This window comes from Bos mutus, chromosome 10 (assembly GCF_027580195.1).
Source record: "Bos mutus isolate GX-2022 chromosome 10, NWIPB_WYAK_1.1, whole genome shotgun sequence".
NCBI classification, from domain to species: domain Eukaryota; kingdom Metazoa; phylum Chordata; class Mammalia; order Artiodactyla; family Bovidae; genus Bos; species Bos mutus.
This window is the reverse complement of record NC_091626.1, coordinates 97,231,412-97,252,827: the sequence shown is the minus strand read 5'-3', so window position 1 is coordinate 97,252,827 and position 21,416 is coordinate 97,231,412. Positions and strand designations below refer to the sequence as shown.

General features: G+C 40.6%; 2 protein-coding genes across 3 annotated transcripts in view; one reads left to right on the top strand and one right to left on the bottom strand.

Moving 5' to 3' along the window:
• TMED8 (transmembrane p24 trafficking protein family member 8) overlaps positions 1–8,841 on the bottom strand; it is a 36,704-nt gene extending 27,863 nt beyond the window's left edge. Inside the window, exon 1 of one of the 2 annotated variants that reach the window (XM_070378449.1) lies at positions 8,704–8,841. Coding sequence is in view for 1 of the 2 variants with exons in the window: in XM_070378448.1 (XP_070234549.1) it covers positions 8,704–8,821 (118 nt within the window). In the remaining variant the exon portion in view is untranslated. The remainder of the gene's footprint in view (positions 1–8,703) is intronic. The other variant, XM_070378448.1, reaches the window with a different exon arrangement.
• A 330-nt stretch (positions 8,842–9,171) lies between these two features.
• Positions 9,172–20,961, top strand: SAMD15 (sterile alpha motif domain containing 15). The gene is made up of 3 exons (XM_070378447.1): positions 9,172–10,924; positions 11,972–12,070; positions 18,912–20,961. Exons 1-3 carry the CDS (start codon positions 9,188–9,190, stop codon positions 19,131–19,133), a joined length of 2,058 nt encoding a protein of 685 aa, XP_070234548.1. The 5' UTR covers positions 9,172–9,187; the 3' UTR covers positions 19,134–20,961.
• Positions 20,962–21,416: the final 455 nt, after the last annotated feature.

Sequence of the window (21,416 nt, the reverse complement as noted above, 5' to 3'; positions counted from 1 at the left end):
AAGTTTGATGCTGCTTGTGGGGGTTTTGTAGATATGCTTTATCCAATTAAGAAAGTTTCCTTTTAATCCTAGCTTTCCTAAGAGTTTTGAACCATAAGTAGGGGCTGAATTTTACCACTTTTTTTGTTTTCTGCTGCTATTAAACTGGCAATTTTAATCCTCTACTGTATAAAAATGGTGATTATACAGCTGACTTAAAAAAAAATGTTAAAACAACTTTGCATTTCTGTAAAACCCCACCTTGGTCATACATAAGGCTGGATTCAGTCTGCTAATCTTTTGCTAATGACTTTTTCCATCTATGTTAATGAGGGACATTAAACTGCAATTTCCTTTTCATCTGGAATCATTTTGATTTTGCCTAAAGAATATAGTTACCTGTAGGTAATAAATCCTGCTTTTAATTGCCTGAAAATATCTTTATTTCACCTTCATTCTTGAAGACTATTTTAACTAAGAAAAATTCTATATTGGTAGTTATTTTCTTTCAGTATTCTAAAGATAATCTAGCTTTCATTGCTCTGTGCATAAATCAGATGTCAGCCTAATTACTATTCCTTTGAAGGCAAAGTGTAATTTTTTTCTGGCTACTTGTAATATTTTGTCTTTGCTTTGGTTTTATAGCAGTTTTAATTTAATGTGTACCTATTGTTACTTATATACACCTGCTTGGGGGTATATACAAGGCTTTATGAATCTGTAGATTCCATTAGTTTTGGAAAATTCACAGCCATTATCTCATCAAATATTTCTCTGTCCATTCTTGACCTCCTCACCTTCTAGGAGGACTGTGTGAATGTTAGACTTTTTACCACATCCTCTACGTCTCTTACATCTTTCCTGAATTCTCCACTGTTGTATTTTACATATTTTCTTCTGACCTTTCTTCCAGTCCACTATTCTCTCTTCAGGTGTAATAACTTATTGTTAGACCTAAAAACAGAGTTCTTCATTTTCATCTGTATTTTTCAGTTACAGAATTGCTCATTGGTTCTATTTTTATAAATTTCAATTTTCTGCCAAATTTCTCAAGCTTCTCTTTTATCTCTTTGAACACAGTAAATACAATTTTTAATTGAAGTATAGTTGAATAGTATATTCACTATACTATACTATAGTATAATGGTATAGTTGAATTATATTGTATTACAATATAATTAAAGTCTGTATCTGGTAACTCTAAAATCTGATGTTCCTGTGGATCCAGTTTTACTCATTGTTTGATTTTTGTTCAGATTGTGTCTTTTCATGCATCTGGTCATTTCTGATACATGCCAGAAACTGTGTCACAAAACTGTTTGTCAAAATAATTTGAAGACTATAGTGACCCTTCAGAAAAGATTTGGCTTTGCTTTTTCCATAATGAGGGGGCACTAACACCGGGGGTAATCTTAACCCAATTTCATGAACTCAGATGTTTCTGAAGCGGAGCTGTAGTCTCTGCAATGGCCTGCTTCTAACTTACCCTTACTTCTAGAACATAGCCTTTCAAGATTTTAGCCCAGAGAAACGCTTCCCCCTACTTGATTAATCCCTGTTGCTTTAATTCAGAGACATGCTTTCACAGTCTTGTCATTCAGTCTGTCCACTTACGAGTCCAGCATATCCTCTCAGAGGAGAGAAGAACCCCAAATTGAACTCTGATCCTCGGTCCCCTCTCTCTCTGCCCTCACATGGATCACAGTCTAATAATCATTCATTACCTGAGTAATGAATCTCCAGGATCTTTAAGCAGATATTTATATTTCGACAATTATCTCCTAATTGTCTCCAGTGGGATAACTAACCCCAATTATCTAGTCTGCCATTACTCAAAACAGAAACCTGCATTGCCTCGCCCCTTTTCAGTTTGAAGATACCTTAGTGAATAAAATGGAAACAAAACAGAAACTTTAAAAGTCTGCCTTCTGTCTGTCACTGGAAAACAGTGTAAGCCTCTGTATGTAGTGAGTCATAATGAATACTTCGATAACATTGAACTTTAAGACAGAAATGAAAATTAGCACAAAAACAAGGCTTCCCTGGTGGCTGAGATGGTAAAGAATCTGCCTGCAATGTGGGAGACCTGGGTTTGAGCCCTGGATTGGGAAGATCCCCTGGAGGAGGGCATGACAACCCACTCCAGTATTCTTGCCTGGAGAATCCCATGCACAGAGGAGCCTGGTGGGCTACAGTCTGTGGGGTCGCAAAAGAGTCAGACACGACTGAGAGACTAAGCACAGCACAGCACAACAAAGGAAGACAGAAGTGGATTTAAAGAGTAACATAATAAAATAAGCTAACAAGGATATATTGTGCAACATGGGGAACATAGCAAATATTTTATAATAACTATAAATGGAGTATAACATTTAAAAATTATGAATCATTATATTGTATACCTGTAATCTGTGTATTATACATCAACTATACTTCAATTAAAAAAAGTAAGAAAATAATCCCTAAGCAGATTTGCAAACTGTATTTCATAGAAATTTCATCTGAGAGAAAAAAGTCCAGAAGTCAGTTCCTGATGAGCAAAAAGAGATATGTAGAATGGCTGTAACTTACAAAATAAACACAGTGAAGAATCTCATAACATACTTGTGTATAGTTTTTCTGAATACGTAATATATGCACATTATTCAAAATTCAAAAACCATAAAGGTATACAGAGAAAATTTCCTCCATTCTCAGTCCCTACCTCCAATGTTATTAGGTTTTGTGTAGTCTTCCAGAGATATTTTACATTAAAAAAGTGTGTGTATAAAAAGAAAAAAATATATATATACATTTTTTCATACAAATAATGAACATACTAGACATCCTAACACATGCTTTGTTTTCTCCACTTATATCTCAGAGACCTTTCCGTAACTATATATAACAAACTTCCTCATTCCTTTCCACAGCTGGTTAATATTTCACTGGCAGTGTATTCCATAATTCATTTAACCAGTTCCCTATTGATGGACATTTATGTTTTTTCCAATCTTTCACCATTACAAGCAATGCTATAATAAACTTGTATTTGTTTTAATTAAACAGGTGTGTGATCTATAGGATAAACTCCTGGAAAAAATGGGGCAATAAGGACATATATTGTAATTCTGAAAGATATTGACAAATTGCCCTCCATAGCATTTGTATCAATTTCCACCCCCTTCAGCAATGCATGAAAGTGTTTGTTTCTGCACACCCTTATCACCAGTGAGACATCAAACTACCCAACACAGTTAGGACTTCCACTTTCCTCACAATGAGTTAGGCTGAGCATCTTTCATATGTGAAAAGCCACTTCCCATAGCATCTGAAAGACTGAATATATGCAGGGGAAAAGAGTGAAAAGAGATACTGCTTTTGATTTTTAAGGTTAAAGATATTCACTAAATTATATAAGAACTACTGTTAAAATAACTTGTAATTGGATTTAAAGAGGCAGGAAGGAAGAAAAGAAGAAATATAGTTTATTTCCAGAAGTTTAAAGTGTTGAAGATACAGTCCTGTTTTACAGAGAAAGAAAACAATTACAAACACAGCTTTTTAGGTTTCCTAAATTTAGTTAGTAAAGTTAAGAACACTATAAAGAAGAAAAAGCCAATTTCTCTATAGTATAGCTTTTACTATGTCAGCCAAATGTAGACCAATTCTACAAGTATTTCTAGAAGAGAACAGAGAAACCAGGACAAGTGTTGCAAATGTGGATGGTACTTAGGACAGTGTTTTTTATTTGAATGGTATTTATTTTCATATGTCTTAGGAAAACTGATGCATCAAACTAGTAATATTATGAATATTATTTAGAATGAAACAATATTTTAAACATCAATTTAAAGAAAAAAAAATAACCATTAGAATGTACTCTCTAACGTGGCAAAAATTCTGACTGTGGTAACTGAAAGGCCCAAGTCTTGGAAACAATGAACAGAAAGAAGAAACGGGAAACTCAAGAATAACTCAATGTTAGGGAATTCCCTGGCGGTCCAGTGGTTAAGACTCATTGCTTTCACTGCCTGAGGACTAGGTTCAATCCCCGGTCAGAGAACTAAGATCCCACAAGTTACGTGGCTCAGCCAAAAACAATTTTAAAAAAGAATAACTCAATTTTTAGGGACTTCCCTGACAGTCCAGTAGTTAAGTCTCTAAGCTTCCACTGCAGGGGACACAGGTTCAATCCCTGGTTGGGGAACTAAGATCCTGCATGCCACACGATGAGACCAAAAAAACTAAGGAAGAAAAAGAGAGAGAGAGAATAACTCAATTTTGAATTGATGGCCTTTATAGCAAAAGTGAGAAGGAAAAAATAAATTTTCTTAAAATAATTTATTTTATATCTGACAATTTTAAAAATATGTTTTCTTTCTATGTTACCAGAATAAGGTTTTAGACATTCTGGTCATGCTACAGATTTAAATGTAGTGTGTACTTTGTACTCTCTACAAAGAGAACCAAAACGCCGGCTTTTTCAGGGTTCTTCAGAATAGGTCTCATAGGACTTTCCCTTCACTAAACAGGTGGCGAAGAGATAATTAGCCTAGCCTCTTAGATTCAACTACAGAGGAACCAAAAGCAGGTTACATGGTTATAGATTCAAGAAGCTTAAACGAAAAGAAACCAGCTGAGTTTAGAGTCCAACCAAATCCAGAGACCACGTCCATGTGATCCAGTTTCTCCTTAGCCCTCGGGAGTGGGTCACACTCCATGGTCATTCAGATTACAAACCTCGGTTGTACCGTTACAAACAGAATTATGACGGGACTAAATGGACCACCTCAACCGCATAAAAACACAACTGCTGCAAAAAAAAAGAAATAACCACAGGCAGAAGCAATTTATACTCTTTTGATATAAAACTACAATAGAAACCCCAAAACCACAGGGACTCTTTGGCATGGACATCCACTCTTTTGCTCCATCCAACACGATAACTACTAATTTTAAAATTTTAATTGAAATTGAAATAGCCACAGATAAGCAACATTTCCAAAACTGGAGAAAGACTTATTGCACTGTTCTAAGTCCTACATACGAATAACAAACAAGTTCAAGTTCACCTGACCTGTTTGCAGTCCTTGACGGTCTACATGAGTTGATAGCTCAGGGTCATATACAACAGACCAAGTTCTACTGCTGACTTCAAGGTTATAACAGACTTAGCCCTTTATTTTCCCCAAAGCTCCCTAAACTACAAACAAACAAACAAACAAGCCATGAAAGAATGAAAAGACCTGTTCTTAAGTGATGTAACGTATGCCTCAGTTTCACTCTATAACGAGTGCTCACTCTCTCCTCTTGGGAATTGAAGGACCCAGGTGCCCCAAATAAAAGACTATTAAAAATAATTACAGTTCATAAAGCAACAAGAACACTATGACCACCGGAGAGCTTAGTTCAGAACATCAACATTTTTCTTAGTTCATAATCAAAACCTCAGCTGACAAATATGAAGACCCTGAAAAGGTAGTCTCTATTGAGAATACTTTTAAAAAACAAGTCACAGTTATTCTGGATAATTATAAATTCCTGCTTTGAAAGAATAAGACACACTGAGACATCTAAACCCTTAATTCAATAACAACTGCATGTCCAATCTCATTTCTTACTGCACTTTTCCCTCTAAGAAAGGATGACAGAAACCTCTTGATTTCATTTTTAGGTCTCTATTGGTTACTCCATTGCTTACTCATTGGGTCATTTTTCAGAGGAAGGCGGCACAAGGATTCAATCAAACTCCTAATTTGAAGCTGTGTATTGAGTTTACTCCCAAGCCTACACACCTCTGAGCTAAGGCAAATGCATGCTGTCCACAGCGCTTTGGAACCCAGCTTAACTCTAATTCAGGATTTCTCGACAGCAGCGCTACTGACCTGGGACCAGATAATCCTCTGTGTGGGGGCAGTCCTGTGCACTGGAGGATGTTCACCCGGTGGATCACCCAGTGAAGAATGTGCCTGCAAAGCAGGAGACCCCACTTCGATCCCTGGGTTGGAAAGATCCCCTGGAGAACGAAATGACAACCCACTCCAATATTCTTGCCTAGAAAATTCCACGGACAGAGGAGCCTCGTGGGCTACAGTTCATGGGGTCGCAGAGAGTTGGACACGACTGAGCAACTAATATTTTACTTCTTTCCTATACATGGAGGGAAGTTTCTGAGTCTCAGTATCTCAGTGATGGCGCTTCCTCTCCTTCCCAATCCAAGTGACAATCAAAATGTCCCCTAGGAGAGGCAAAATCTCTCCTAGTTGAGAACCACTGCTTTAACCTAAAGAACATTCCTGATACGCACTGGATGCTCCTTCAAATCTCTATGTATGTTGAGACTTCGTCTCACAATCTGGCAAGCATTTCCAGAACACCTAGGACACAACATCAAGGGCTCCAGGAGAGAAATAGACAAGATAGGCTCTATCTCCACCCTCCAGCCGACTTCTTGGGGGTACGCACATAAACAACTGCAATAAAAGACACCCAATTATATGAAGTTTTGAATTGTTGATTTTTCTTCCTGGCACTCTCATTTTACCAAACTAAAAACCCCTTGATGGCAAAGACCATTACCTGCCCGAGAATATCAATGCTTGATTAATGGCCAAAAAATAAATATACTATTGGGAACTTCATCAAAACAAAGTAACAATTTCATACAGATGGTGAAAACTCCACACCTAACTTGGGCAAGTAAGTTAACCTCTCTCAGCTGTAGCTTGCTCTGTAAAATGGGGAGGAAATGACTGTTGACAGGATTAAGTCAGATAATACAAGGAAATCTTTTTCCACATTCTGGCACAGAGTAAGCATTCAATTACTGTAAGCTCTCATTACTATTATTTTATTAGCTATTTTATTAACAACAAATGTTACCTTAAGGGGAAGAGGTTGTTTCGGACCACAATAACAAACCCCTACACAACATAAAAGAAACAACACTCACCCTGCTTTCTGAGGGCAAGAGGAAGGAAGTAATCCTAAGTATTTCTATCAAGTCCTGGGAGGAAAATGTGAACGCAGGAACCAATTACAAGGGGTGGGCTGGGGGGAGACACACTCAGAGACAAACCCACTATCCTCCAACACATTTCTGGACTATTCTTAAGGCCTTTATATTTAAAGTGCTTGGGTATATTTGCCACAAAGATCTAAAGAGGAAGTAAAAAAAAGCCTTAATTTATAAATATTGATAGATGCAAGGAACAGATGTTAATGAGACATTCTGAGTGTTCATTTGCTCAATCTTTCAGAAAGTAGGCTTAAAATTTCTGATTTACTACAAAGCATCAGAGTTCGTAAGAAGGAAAAAGCCAAAAATTGTTAAACGTTTTAAAGTAAGAGAACATAAAGTCACAGGAAAAGGAAAAAGCTGGGTGATTCAAAGGGGTTTGTGTGTGTGTGTCCCAAGTACTTTGGCCCATTAGGAAATAGGAGCTATTTAGGACAGAAGAAAAAGACAAAGAAAGTCACCATGCTGGAAGATACACATTCAAGAACACCTCTGACCGCACATGGAGTTTCAGTGCGCAAAAACAGACCTTATTCTCACAATAATGGGGAACACCAGTAATCTGCATACCCTGGGCTAGGCACCAAGCGCCTCATACACACTGGTCTATGCAATCCTCCCAGCAGTCTTTCAGGCAGGTACTACAGTGTATAGATGAGGAAACAAACAGAAAAATAACTTGCCCAAGTAAATGAAAGAATCAGCCTCCAACGCAGGCTCCATGGACCACCTGTACTATATGGGGTCGATTTTAATTTCAGAACTGGAAAGTTAATTCATACTTGCTACTTGGGGAGACCAGTTCTCTCTCCACCTGCCCTTCTGTATTTCAAAGGAGTATCTTTTCAGTTGCATTCCGTGTAGAGATAAGGAGACGTGAAACGTAAAAGTGCAACCGCGGGACACTTTCGCCTTCGAACAATGTAGCAATCCACACGGAGGAAACTAGCGTGGGTAGAAACGAGATAAGTCTCCTGAACAAGAAGAGGGTCCCAGAGAATGAGGCAGGTCGCCAACGTTCCTACTTGGACGCTATTTCCTGCCTTGGCCGCTATGTTCATTCAAAGAGACCCCAGAGCCTACATAACTTCCAACTCTGCTTTTCATCCCGCCCACTCTTGATGGACAGAAAAGGATGCAAGATGATGTGCGGGGGGCCTAGGTGCAGGGCGTGGAGGAGAGGGAAAGAGGCTAGAGCAAATAGGATTCTGGACAGATGAAGGCGAGGCTGCCTCTTCGGATGCGGGCGGAGAGGCGCGTGGAAGAAGGTTGGGACCTGAGACAGAGGTGAGGATCAGGGCGGGTACCCAGAAACCCTGGGGCAGCCAGGGCGGCGTGGTCGGGGGTCAGCAGCCAAGGAGTGATGGGCGGGCGTATGCTGAAGGTTGAAGAGCCGCCGGGGGCACAGCAGCTCGGTCACTACCACCCGGGCTGATCTAAGAAAGGAAGCGGGCAGGAACTAAGGTATTTCGAAAACAGAAGTAGAAAATAATCTCGAGCGAAGAGCAAGCCCGGAGAATGGCAGCGGCCGGGATGGGGGTGCTAGGCGCAGGAGGGTCGTGGCCCGGGCAGGAGGCGAGGCAGGGGCTCCGCGCGCGAAGGTGCTCCCCCCAGGCCGGTCCGCTCCTCCAGGCATCGCCGGACGGAGCTCGCCCGAGCCTCGCGCCGAAGCGCGGGGCCCCGAGGCCGGCGGCACGCACCCGCCGGCGCCCGGCCTTGCGTACCTGAGGCGGCCGCCTGGCTCCCCTCCACTCCCGAGCCGTCCCCGGGGCCGCGCGCCGGCCCTCGGCGGGCTGCGGGGCTCCAGACGCCCGGCCCCTCAGCCGCCCGTGGGTCCGACATCTGCAGCCCGCGCCCGCAGCGCCTCTGCCGCCCGCCGCCGGGAGCTCCGGAAACAGCCGAAGGCCGAGCTCCGCCGCGAAGAGCCGAGCGGAGCCCGCGGGCCGGAAGGGCCAGCGAGCCGGCCCCCGCGCCCTCGCGGGAGCTCTGGTCACCGGAGGCTGGCGACCCGGGCTCGGGGGGCGGGGCAGAGGGGGGTTGTTCAGTTCAGTCAGCTATGGCAGATTTTTAGTCAGTGCTTGAAAGAACAAACAAAACCCGGGGAGGGGGAAGATTCCTTGAGACCTGGCCGGAAGTCGTAGTCTCCATAGAGACGCTGTCGGAAGTTGGAGTTGCTAGGCGGCCTGGGCGCGACGGCTCATCTGCGTCATGGCTGAAGTCCCAGAGGATTACGATTCCCCCTCTGACGAAAACGAAGACCTGAAGACTGAGAGACCGAAACTTCAGTTTCTTCAGATGACCGAAGATATCGAACCAGGCAGCGTGGCAGAGGCAGGCCCAGAGATTCCTGTAGAGATTGACCAAGAGCCACAGCCAGAGATAGAGGAAGAGGCCTTCAAAGAGAAGACACCAGAGAGTGCTAAAGATGTGCCTCCGCACCTAAAACCAACCTGGACCTCCTTGGAAGAGGTTCCCCACAAGTTCAGGATAGACCTTTTCAGCGAGGTTGAGCTAGGGATTCCCCTAGAGGTAAAATCAGAGACTTTTGGACAGATAGAAAGAGAGCTTTTGAAGGATTTGCAAAGCCCTGTGGACAGAAAGCATGAGGAACCAGAGGAGGAAGCCAAACGGGATGTTCCTGAGGATGTACCCATAGAAGAGAGCAAACCAGAAGTTCCAGAGGAGACACTCAGAGAGCAATATGAAAAGACAGGTCTAGAACCTACAGAGCCGACCAAACCAGAATCTCCAAGTGAGAAACCAAGAAAAGCAATTGAAGAGGCAGATCAACAGCCACCAAAGGTGACCACATCAGAGAATCCAGAGGAAATACAAAGTAAGTCACCTACAGAGAAAAGGACAGAGTCACCTGAGCAGGCCAAACCAGAGTTTCCAGAAGAGAAACCGAGTACAGCTACTGAGGAAACACAAGAAAAAACTCCAGAGCCACTAGAAGAGATTGAATCAGAGTTTTCTGAGGAAAAGTCAAGAAAACCAATCGAGGACACAGTTAGAGAGCCATCAGGAAAGACCATACCGGAAGTTCAGGAGGAGACACCAAGTAAGTCAACTTCAGAGAGAGTTCTAGAGCCACCACAGGACACCAAACCAGTAGATAAAAAAGATAAGCAGAAAAAGTCAACCGAGGAGACAGATCGAACACCATCACGGAAGTTCAGATCAGAGGAGACACTAAGAAAGTCAACTGAGGAGAAGGGTCCAGAGCCCCCAGAACAAACTAAAGCAGAGTTTCCAAAGAAAGAACCAGAGAAAACTGAAGAAACAGGTCAAGTGCCACCACAGAAGATCAAACCAGAGGTGCAAGAGAAGACACAAACAGAGCCAACTAGGGAGATAGATTTAGAGTTATTGGATAAAACCAAACAACTACTTAGAAGAGAGACACCTGTAGAACAAGAGAAGACACAAACAGAGCCAACTAGGGAGATAGATTTAGAGTTATTGGATAAAACCAAGCAACTACTTAGAAAAGAGACACCTGTAGAATTTGCCAAGGAAGATAGGCCAGAAGCAATCAAATTTAAACATTCTGTCAACAGGGATGAGGCTGAGTACTCTGACTATCCAATAGGAAAGTTGTTAATAAAAGAAACTAAAGTTTCAAAAGACTATGTATTAGAGCCTCTTCCAGTAAGTGATATAGACTCAGTGAATACAGATTATGAGTTTTCTAAAGAACTCCAAAATCTGTTCCAGCTTTCTGATACCAATTATGAGTTCTACTCCTTTTTCTCTGAGTCTCAGAGGGATTTAAGAGAGTCCTGTGGTGAAAAGCAAGATCTGTCCCTAGAGTCAATGAAACTGGTATATAAAGATAGAGACACCCAGCCAGAAAAAAATTCTGATCTACAATTTGAGTATCTTCAATGGAGCCCAGAAAAAGTTGCCACGTGGATTTGCCAGCTAGGCTTCCCTCAATACAAGGTACACAAAAATAACATTTGTGTGTGTATGTTACATACTCTCATTCCTTTACTTCTTATTCCTCTATCCTTACCTGAGATTTTGCATCTTCACTGGAAAAAGTGTAGGACAGGCATGGACGATGGTAGAGGTAACTTGGATTTTAATTTTGGCCTTTGCACTGATATATACATATATTTGTATATTGGGAGAGGAGGGAAAGGTCACATTTGTTTTTCCTATTCATCACAGTGATTATACTTCTCTACAATCCTTGAATAAAGACTAATTTACATAGGCTTCTTTTCATAGAAATCTGTATTCCTAAAAAGATTTCATCCGTGGTAGATTTTTTTGGTTTGGGGTTTTTTTTAAGCTTAAAAAAATTATTTTTTGGCTGCACTGGGTCTTCATTGCGGCTCATAAGCTTGGTAACTTCTCTGTGGCATGTGAGATCCCAACTCCCCGACCAGAGATGGAACCTGCATCCATCCCCCACACCAGAAGGCGAACTCTCAACCACTGGATGGACTACCAAGGGAAGTCCCTGAGGTAGACTTTTTGGTACTTTGTTTTTATTAGCAGCTCCCTTAACTTGAACTTGTATTGTTAGTATCTACCCCAAATGTGTTATATGTATTGTGATCACCCACCAGTACTAATTTTTATAGCCAATTAACCAAGACTAGTTTTCTTTTTAAAATGGAGTGAATCCTCTTATTTCACTGCCAAGTATGTTCTTAGGCTACTACAAACAACGCAAGATCTGAAATCTTTGGTACTTCTCTACTTAAAAATGTAGTTCAGGTAAGAAAGAAGCACTGGTTGTATCATACCCCCAAAAAATAAAAATAAGCAGCATTATGAAATTTAATTGAGTTTAAAATATGTAGGATTATTAGGATTATTAAAATTATTTTTTCTCAGTACAGCGCTAGCAACAAACATGATTTCTTTATCCCTCCCTCCTTGCCTCTTTCCTTCTTTCCCTCCTCCCTTTCTCTTTCTTGCTTTTTCTTCCTGTATTTGCCATCCATCTTTTGAGTGATGTTCTCATTGTACCGACAGGAGTGTTTTACCACAAACTTCATCAGTGGCCGAAAACTCATACATGTAAACTGCTCAAACCTCCCTCAGATGGGGATAACAGATTTTGAGGACATGAAGGTGAGTTGTGTATGGTTTCCTGATAGAGCACTGCAGCAGTACTACCATCTATCTCAAACCAACCTCCTTTTATTCCAACCTGGCCTTCGATTTCTGCCAGTGGTATTATCATACTCCCAGTGCCCCAGGCTCAAAGTGGTTGCTTCCACTCTTTCCTTTGATTCCCCACAAAGATCCCAAGAACTATCTCTCCTCCTATAGTATCTGGTTTTCTCCATTCCCACTTGTTCAGACCTTTATCAGACCTTTACTAGAATATACACAACATTCCAGTAGCCTGCTTTTAGCCTCTGTCTATAGTCCCTTTGGGGGCTTTCCAGGTGGTGCTAGTGGTAAAGAATCCACCTGCTAATGCACAAGACACAAGAGACATGGGTTCAGTCCCTGGGTTGGGAAGATCCCTTGGAGGAGGGCATGGCGACCCAGTCCAGGAATCCTGCCAGGAGAATCCCATGGACAGAGGAGCCTGGTGGGCTCACAATAGGATCACAATAGAGTTGGACACAACCGAACCAATGTAGCACAGCACAGGCCCTTTGGATTCAAGGGCCCTGATTTTAGACTGTCACTTTCCAACCATTTACACAGTATTCTCCTCAGAAGCCTTCTTTAGATAGTCTCAACTCCTTAGCTTTACAGTGGTGGGCTTCCCTTGTGGCTCAGATGGTGAAGAATCCTCTAGCAATGAGAGAGACCTGGGTTCAATCCCTGGGTTGGGAAGATTCCCCCGGAGGAGGGCTTGGCAACCCACCCAGTATTCTTGCCTGGAGAATCCCCATGGACAGAGGAGCCTGGCTGGCTACAGTTCATGGGGTTGCAAAGAGTCGGACACAACAGAGTTACTAAGCACACACACAACTCCTTAGCTTAGGATTCAGGATCCTCCACAAGTGTTCTCCCACCACCATGAATCTCCTGCTCCAGCCTCACAGGTCAAGCTCACACCCTCGAAAACCTGTGTCATGCATTCCTCCTCCTACTAATACATCTTTGTTCAGTTCCCCCTCCCCCTGCATGACTACTATGAATCTTAGTCATCCTTCATGACCCCAGCCAATTCTCATCTCCCCAGGAAATTTTTCCCGATCTTCCCAGCCCATGGTAGCCTCACCTCCAAAGCTGTCCTGCATTTTATGTCTCTAATACCCATATGGCACTAAAAAAAAAAAAAAAAACAACACCACCATGTGCGTTTTGCTTGTTCTACTCCTTAACTTTGAAACAAGTTAACATTAACCTCTCTGGATCTCAGTTTCCTAAGATCTCTCCAGCACCAACAGTCCATGATTATCTTTGCATAACAGTACCCTCCATGTATAGTGTTTTGTAGTATATAAAACTTCCCATATATAATCTCTTTTCTAACCTTTGCTTAAATACCTCCCATCTCAACATACCATCTCATTCATTACACTTTTGCCCATAAATGCTCTGCCTTGGTGGTTCTTAATCTTGGATAGGCTTTGGAATCAAGTGAGACTTAAAAAAAAAAAAAAAAAATTCCTGGGTTCCAGGCTCCAGAGCTTCTGATTCATTAGGTCTCTGGTAGGCCCTGGAATTTGTTCCCTAGGTGACTCCTTTTTTCTTTTCTTTTTCCCCACCCAAGGGGAATTTGGTGAGTTTTATTTATTTTTTGGCCACGCCACATGGCTTGCAGGATCTGAGTTCCCTGGCCAAGTATTAAACCCGAGTTCTCATCAGCAATAGAACAGAGTACTAACCACTGGACTGCCAAGGAGTTTCTCCCTAGGTAACTCTTGATCAGCCCTTAGAACTATATAATTCCATAAGTCATATGATTTAGACAGTAAAAAAATTATCTTTGTTAATATATAAACTCATTTTTCTGACAACAAGATATAAAGAAATCCTTTAAATTGTTAAATACGTATTCCTTGGCAGAAAGTGAAGAGGAACTAAAAAGCCTCTTGATGAGAGTGAAAGAGGAGAGTGAAAAAGTTGGCTTAAAGCTCAACATTCAGAAAACGAAGATCATGGCATCTGGTCCCATCACTTCATGGGAAATAGATGGGGAAACAGTGGAAACAGTGTCAGATTTTATTTTTTTGGGCTCCAAAATCACTGCAGATGGTGACTGCAGCCATGAAATTAAAAGACACTTACTCCTTGGAAGGAAAGTTATGACCAACCTAGATAGCATATTCAAAAGCAGAGACATTACTTTGCCAACAAAGTCCATCTAGTCAAGGCTATGGTTTTTCCATTGGTCATGTATAGATGTGAGAGTTGGACTGTGAAGAAAGCTGAGCACCAAAGAATTGATGCTTTTGAACTGTGGTGTTGGAGAAGACTCTAGAGTCCCTTGGACTGCAAGGAGAGCCAACCAGTCCATTCTAAAGGAGATCAGCCCTGGGTTTTCTTTGGAAGGAATGATGCTAAAGCTGAAACTCCAGTACTTTGGCCACCTCATGCGAAGGGTTGACTCATTGGAAAAGCCTCTGATGCTGGGAGGGATTGGGGGCAGGAGGAAAAGGGGACAACAGAGGATGAGATAGCTGGATGGCATCACTGACTCGATGGACGTGAGTCTGAGTGAACTCCGGGAGTTGGTGATGGACAGGGAGGCCTGGCATGCTGCGATTCGTGGGGTCACAAAGAGTCGGACACGACTGAGCGACTGAACTGAAGTGAACATTTAGTCTCTTGTACTCCATCAATAGCTATCCTCTCTGAGTTTTTACTTTATGTTGGACACCACACATCTATCACTTCGTTTAATCCCCATTTACGGAAGAGAAAACTGAGGCCAGAAAGGTGAAGCAACTTACACAAAATCATTCAGATAATAAGAGCCAGGATTCAAATATATTCTGTGTAATATCCCAATCCATGCTCTATTTAAACCACTGTACTATATAGCCTCTTTTTTAAATATTGCCTCTTTAAATGAATAATTTTGTAACTGTGAACCCACATATACATAATATAGAAAAGGGCAACTTATTACAAATTATTAATTACAATCATGCTTTCATGTAGCTACCAAGTACTATGAGGTAAATATCTTTTCCTTTTTATGTTCAAAGATACTACAACCATTTTTATGAGCTCTAATTTCTACCTATGTATGTAATGTACTCAATTTTCTAAATAAAAATAAGGAACAGAAATGCAAAAGTTTATGCAAAAGTTTTTGCAAAAGTTTTGCAAAAATGTACAGTAACTTGTAATATAAATTCCTAAAACATTTAAACACCAAAAACTTCAACTTTTCATCATGAGAACGTATTAAGAGTCTGCCAAGTCATTTTGCTTTCCTTGACATTTTCATTCCAAAAGTACAATATCAATGTGAATGATAAAAATTCTAATTATGCTTTTTCTAGTCTTGCAAGAAGCAAGAGGTCTTAAATATCTTCTGAAATCCTCAAGAGTAAATGATGAACCCAGTAGTCTCTCCTTATATTCCAAAAAGTTTGAATAAGCAAACTTTGGAATACTTATTATCAAAGTCAGTAGACAAATATGGCCTCTCCTTGAAATCACTAGGGTAACAAAGATCAAGATATTCCTACAGGTATGTTACATAAGCTTTGCTTGACAGGTCCACGTAAAAAAAGCTAATTATACACTATGATACAGGTAACTTTTTAGAGATCAAAAGTGACCTTAAGCATACCACAGATACCTTCCTTACTGATACACTAAGCGTTTGTTACTGCACCATTGTAATTATAGCACTAGTACAGTACATCCACAATTTTATCTCATAACAACATTTAAGCCATGTAGCTATCTTTTTCATGCCAACTCTCAATTATCATCATTCATAGGCATTAGAGATTGGGAGGAGTCAGGACAGGTTGCTTGAGTGTACAGAATTTTGGACATGGCTGCTAAGAAATTGGATCCCATATAAACTGTGCTTCCCATTTATAAGTGAAGTGAAGTCGCTCAGTCGTGTCTGACTCTTTGGGACCCCATGGATTATAGCCTGCTAGGCTCCTCTGTCCATGGAATTCTCCAGGGGAAAATTGGAGTGGGTTGCCATTTCCTTCTCCAGGGGATCTTCCTGACCCAGGGATCGAACCCAGGTCTCCCACATTGCAGGCAGACGCTTTACCGTCTGAGCCACCAGGGAAGTCCCATTTATAAGCCTTGCAGTTAACTCATGGCCAGTTTCTGTTCTCTTCAACTTCCTTTTACTTTCATAATTTTGCAACTACTCATTCTTCCCCTATAGAAATAACTCACCTTTCCCTTTGTCCTTCCTAGGACATACTAAGATGACCAGAGAAGAGCTAAATGTATAGATTAGACTGGGAGGAGTGCAGAAGAAAAGAAGCACTAATTATTATTCTTCCCTGGCCAGGAGAGCTCTGGAAACTGCTCTTCTGTGTTTCCCATTTGTAGTGATACACTCGTTTGGTAAAAAAGGAGAAAATATTTCTATATTGTCCTTTTCTTGTCCCTACTTACTCTAAGGACAAGCTATTAATAGACAAGATAGCACTGCGTTTACTTTAGCTTTCTGTCTTAAAAAATTATTTCTCAAAATATTTTTAACCATTCAGTCCAAGTGAACAAAAGATAACAGATAACCTTGTGACAAATATTTGTAGAAGAACTGATGAATTGCCCATTCCTTTTATATGCCTGATTGTATATTTCAAAGTAGAGCCTTACCAGCTTTATAATACCTCAGCAATTTTACTCACCTGCCTTGTTGCAAGCTGCTTAAATAGCACAACTCATGTCACAAACAACATGTCAGCAATTGTCACTAAATGGAAAAAATTTTTTTAATTTTCAAGTAATTTTAGTTTTACAGAACAGTTGCAAAGATAGTACAGAGAGTTCCCATGTACTCTTAACCCTGTTTCCCCTAATGTTAACATCGTATGTAATCAGGATACCTTTATCAAAACAAAGAAATTAACACCAGCACAGAACTATTAAACAAACTATGGACTTGATGCAGACTTCTACAGTTCTCCCACTGATGTCCTTTTCTCATTCCAAGATCCAGTTGGAGATTGCATTCAGCTGTCCTGTTTCCTTGGTCTTCTCCAATATAGGACCATTTCTTGATCTTTCTTTGTCTTTCATGACCTTGACACTTTGAAGAGTAGTAGCCTGGTGGGCTGCCGTCTATGGGGTCGCACAGAGTCTGACACGACTGACGCGACTTAGCAGCAGCAGCAGCAGCAGCCTGGTATTTTGTAGATTTCCCTCAGTTTGTCTCATGTTTCCCATGGAATTATACTTTGTGGGGAAACCATCACACAGATGATGATATCAGTTAATCATGGCAGGAAGTACATGGCATTGACATGATCTATTACTGGAGATGTTGACTTTGATCACTGGGTTAAGGTGGTGTCTGCAAATTTCTTCACCACAGTTACTGTGTTTCTCTTTCATATTCTCTTCATCAAAAGTGAGTTACTGAGTCCAGCCCACAGTCAAAGGGAGGAGAATTAAGCTCCCTGCCTCCTGGAGGGAGTGAAGAATCTGCAGGCAGTGTGGGAGACCTGGGTTCAATCCCTGGGTTGGGAAGATCCCCTGGAGGAGGGCATGGCAACCCACTCCAGTATGCTTGCCTGGAGAATCCCCATGGACAGAGGAGCCTGGTCGACTATAGTCCATGGGGTCGCAGAGTTGGACACAACTGAGAGACTAAGCACAGCACAGCACAGACCTAGAGTTAATACCACCAGTATTAAACATACTGGGGGAGGTAGTTTGAGGCTATGCAAATTACCTGTTTCACCTTAAAGCTTTGCATCAGTTATTACTGTTATTCTAATGATGATTCCCTATTTCTCCATTCCTTCCACATTTAATTGGAACTCAGCTTAAAGGACTCCTCTGTGTCTGTCTTTTGAATCTTGAAACCTCAGTGGCCACAGACCTCAATTAGTATTCCCACCAGGAGTGCAAGGCAATGATACAGACTCTGTCCTTTACCTACAACCACCCCTAGAGTCTGAACAACTCCAATTTAAGTCAGATTTGAGAAGAAAGCTATCTTGTCTAAAATGCACTTTCTGGGCTGTTTTGCATCAGGCTTAGAAATATCTGTGGTGTGAATTTTACAGTCTTGTAACTATGGCCAGTATTTTTAAACAAATGCAAATTCATTCTACGTACTCCTTTGACTGTATTCTAGCAGCAGTCTCATGGACTACATTCTCACCCAGAGGCAGAATATGAATTCAAATAGCAATGTTATAGCAGATCTACAATTAAAACTAGACTTTGAAAGTGCAATGACAGTTTAATCGAGCATATCAAGTGGCATGGTACTCAGTGAATACAAACTATATTTTAGAGACATTGAAAATTCTGGCAAAAGTATTTTAAAAAAATACACAAGTATAAGCACTAATGCATTTTAACTGGAATTTTAATGTCTGCTTTTTAGTGTTTGAGATTTATTTCCAGTCCAATGCACCAAATAACTATTTGAGTAATGATTTTTTTCTTAGTTGATTATTAACTGAGCCCCTTATAGACAAGTTATTTATTAACCTTCCTAGAGAAAGTCATGGCTCCTAATCTGAACATATTATCTGCTCATATTGTTGGTCAGATTGCTTAGCCAAAAAAAAAGAGAAATGAACCCATCTGTGCCTATTTGATCCAAAGGCCTAGAAACATCTTTAAGTAGAAAGATAAATCATGTGATGTTTCTCTTAAGAAATGTGTTTTGATAATTCCAGGGTGGGAAGCCTTTCAGTGTATTCAGTGTTTTATTTCCTCATAGAACTAGCTTGAGGGGTTAGCATTCAAGAGGTCTATGAAACTAAGTAAAACTTACTCAATTATAGTTGTATTTTCAGGAAATTCCCATTAAAAAGCTATCCTTGCATTACAGGTAATTTCTCGGCATACCCGGAAGCTGCTGGGAATTGAAGAGCCATTATTCACACGCTCCATCCGCCTTCCCTACAGAGACAATATTGGCTTATTTTTAGAGCGAAAAGGTCATAGTGGAGTTAAGTCTGATTCCTTGACCTTGTCTGAATTTGCGCGAGAAGTGGGATTACAGGATCATGCTCCACGGGTGGCCACCCTTGAAAATGACGCAGCATTATAGTCCACTGACCTGTAGGGCAAGCTGGCTCACTTAACTTGAAAATCAAACTAAATTATGTGGGGGAAGAAATGAGGCATTTCTGTGTTTTCTTTCTCCTCTTCATTCAGAATCAGAGTTTGAACTGCTGGTCCATTCCTAGTTCTGCCACTGACTCACAGCGCCCTCCCTTTATTTATGTTTCAACTTCGCCCCTTGTTAAAACAAAGATAGCAACAGCTCTCTTTCGGGGTAACTGTAAGACTTCCTGATAAATTCTTCTACTTCATCTGGTTTTGGAACACATTGGGAAAACATAACTGAAAGTAAAATCACCTGCCAGCTCAGATAATCCCAGATAATTATTGAATCAGCATTAAATCAGACCGTGATGCCCATTATAGGCAGGTCACTAAAGAGATTGTTGAGACAAAGACCTCTTACTCTTTTATATAGCCAGGCAGATATGATCTATTCTTGACATGTTAACTGTCTGTATCCAAAAGAAATTAAAACTTTTCATATCTTTATGACAAACAGAAAGTTACTACCTGGAGCCAAGCCCTTAGGCTAAACTCCCAGCGTCAGGAAGACAAAGTGCCCCTGAAATGCTCACATTTCAAAGTGGCCCCAACAGCCCTGCCCCCAGAAGACCGTCCTGGGATGGAAAACTGGCAGAAGGTTTATTCACTTTTAAAAAAATATTAGCATACATCTCCAAAACAGAGAAAAAGGATTAAAATTACATGTTTTAAAAGAAAATGTTTTGTGAAAAAGTAGGGGTGGGGGGAGTTCTCATTCCTTTTTGGCATCAGAGAACAAAAAATTTTAAATATCTTTTTAGATTTGTATTTACCCGTTAAAACAGCATGGCTTATAGAAGTATCACAGACCATGGAGTAGGTCTGGGGTTTGTCTACAAGGCTTTCTATGCGGTACCACCAGACTTTTATAAAATGAAATACAGACCAGCGGCTACGCATGACTGGACTGCTCACAAGAAATTAAAAATACTTTTTGTTGCTTGAATGACTCCGATTCCTTTCATAGACTTTCACTTCTCTTTCTCTTCCCAGGGACACTTCTTAATCCAAAAAACCACTGTACCCTATCCAGTTCCTTACACCTGAATGAATATTCAAAGGAATCCTTTTTTATTTTTCCCAGTGAGAGAAAGAACAGTGCCTCAATTTAGCTTTCATACCAAGAATATTAATATTTGATGGTGAACCTAATCTTTTCCCCAAGCAGACTAACAAAATTTTATCTTGGACCATTTAAGATAGTACCATTGAGTCTGCTTGGCTCACAAGCATGCAAAAGAGAAAAATGTAAATGATTAACCTAAGACCTTGGTGGTTTCAATGTATGGTGAATGGCTTTGTTCGAAAGTACTTTAACATTTGGCTAAAAATAGTTCTGTTTAGTGACAGCATAGTCACCACCATCCTTTCTCAACTTGATTGTTACTAATACTGTTTTCTATTCTGATTGACATAAAGCAATTGCAAAACTTGAAATAAATCTGAACTGTGCTGTGCTTAGTTGCTCATTCGTGTCCGACTCTTTGTGACCCCCTGGACTGTAGTCGACCAGGCTCCTCTGTCCATGGGGATTCTCCAGGCAAGAACACTGTGATTGTTTACCACACATCTTATTTTTCTATCCAAACTGTAGGAAAATCAAGGTGTTTCATTTGTTAGCTACACACTACTACAGGAAAAGACTGTAACTATCTACTGTAGCTACATATTGTAGTTACACACTGCTACAGGAATGTACATACTGTAGAGAATGTAGTTACATACTGCTATAGGAATGTACATACTGTAGAGAATGTAGTTACATACTGCTATAGGAATGTACATACTGTGGAGAATGTAGTTACACACTGCTACAGGAATGTACATACTGTAGAGAATGTAGTTACATACTGCTATAGGAATGTACATACTGTAGACAATGTAGTTACATACTGCTACAGGAATGTATATACTGTATAGAAAGTAGTTACATACTGCTATAGGAATGTATATATTGTAGAGAATGTAGTTACATACTGCTATAGGAATGTATATACTGTATAGAATGTAGTTACTGCTATAGGAATGTACATACTGTAGAGAATGTAGTTACATACTGCTATAGGAATGTATATACTGTATAGAAAGTAGTTACATACTGCTATAGGAATGTATATATTGTAGAGAATGTAGTTACATACTGCTATAGGAATGTACATACTGTAGAGAATGTAGTTACATACTGCTACAGGAATGTATATACTGTATAGAATGTAACTGTATA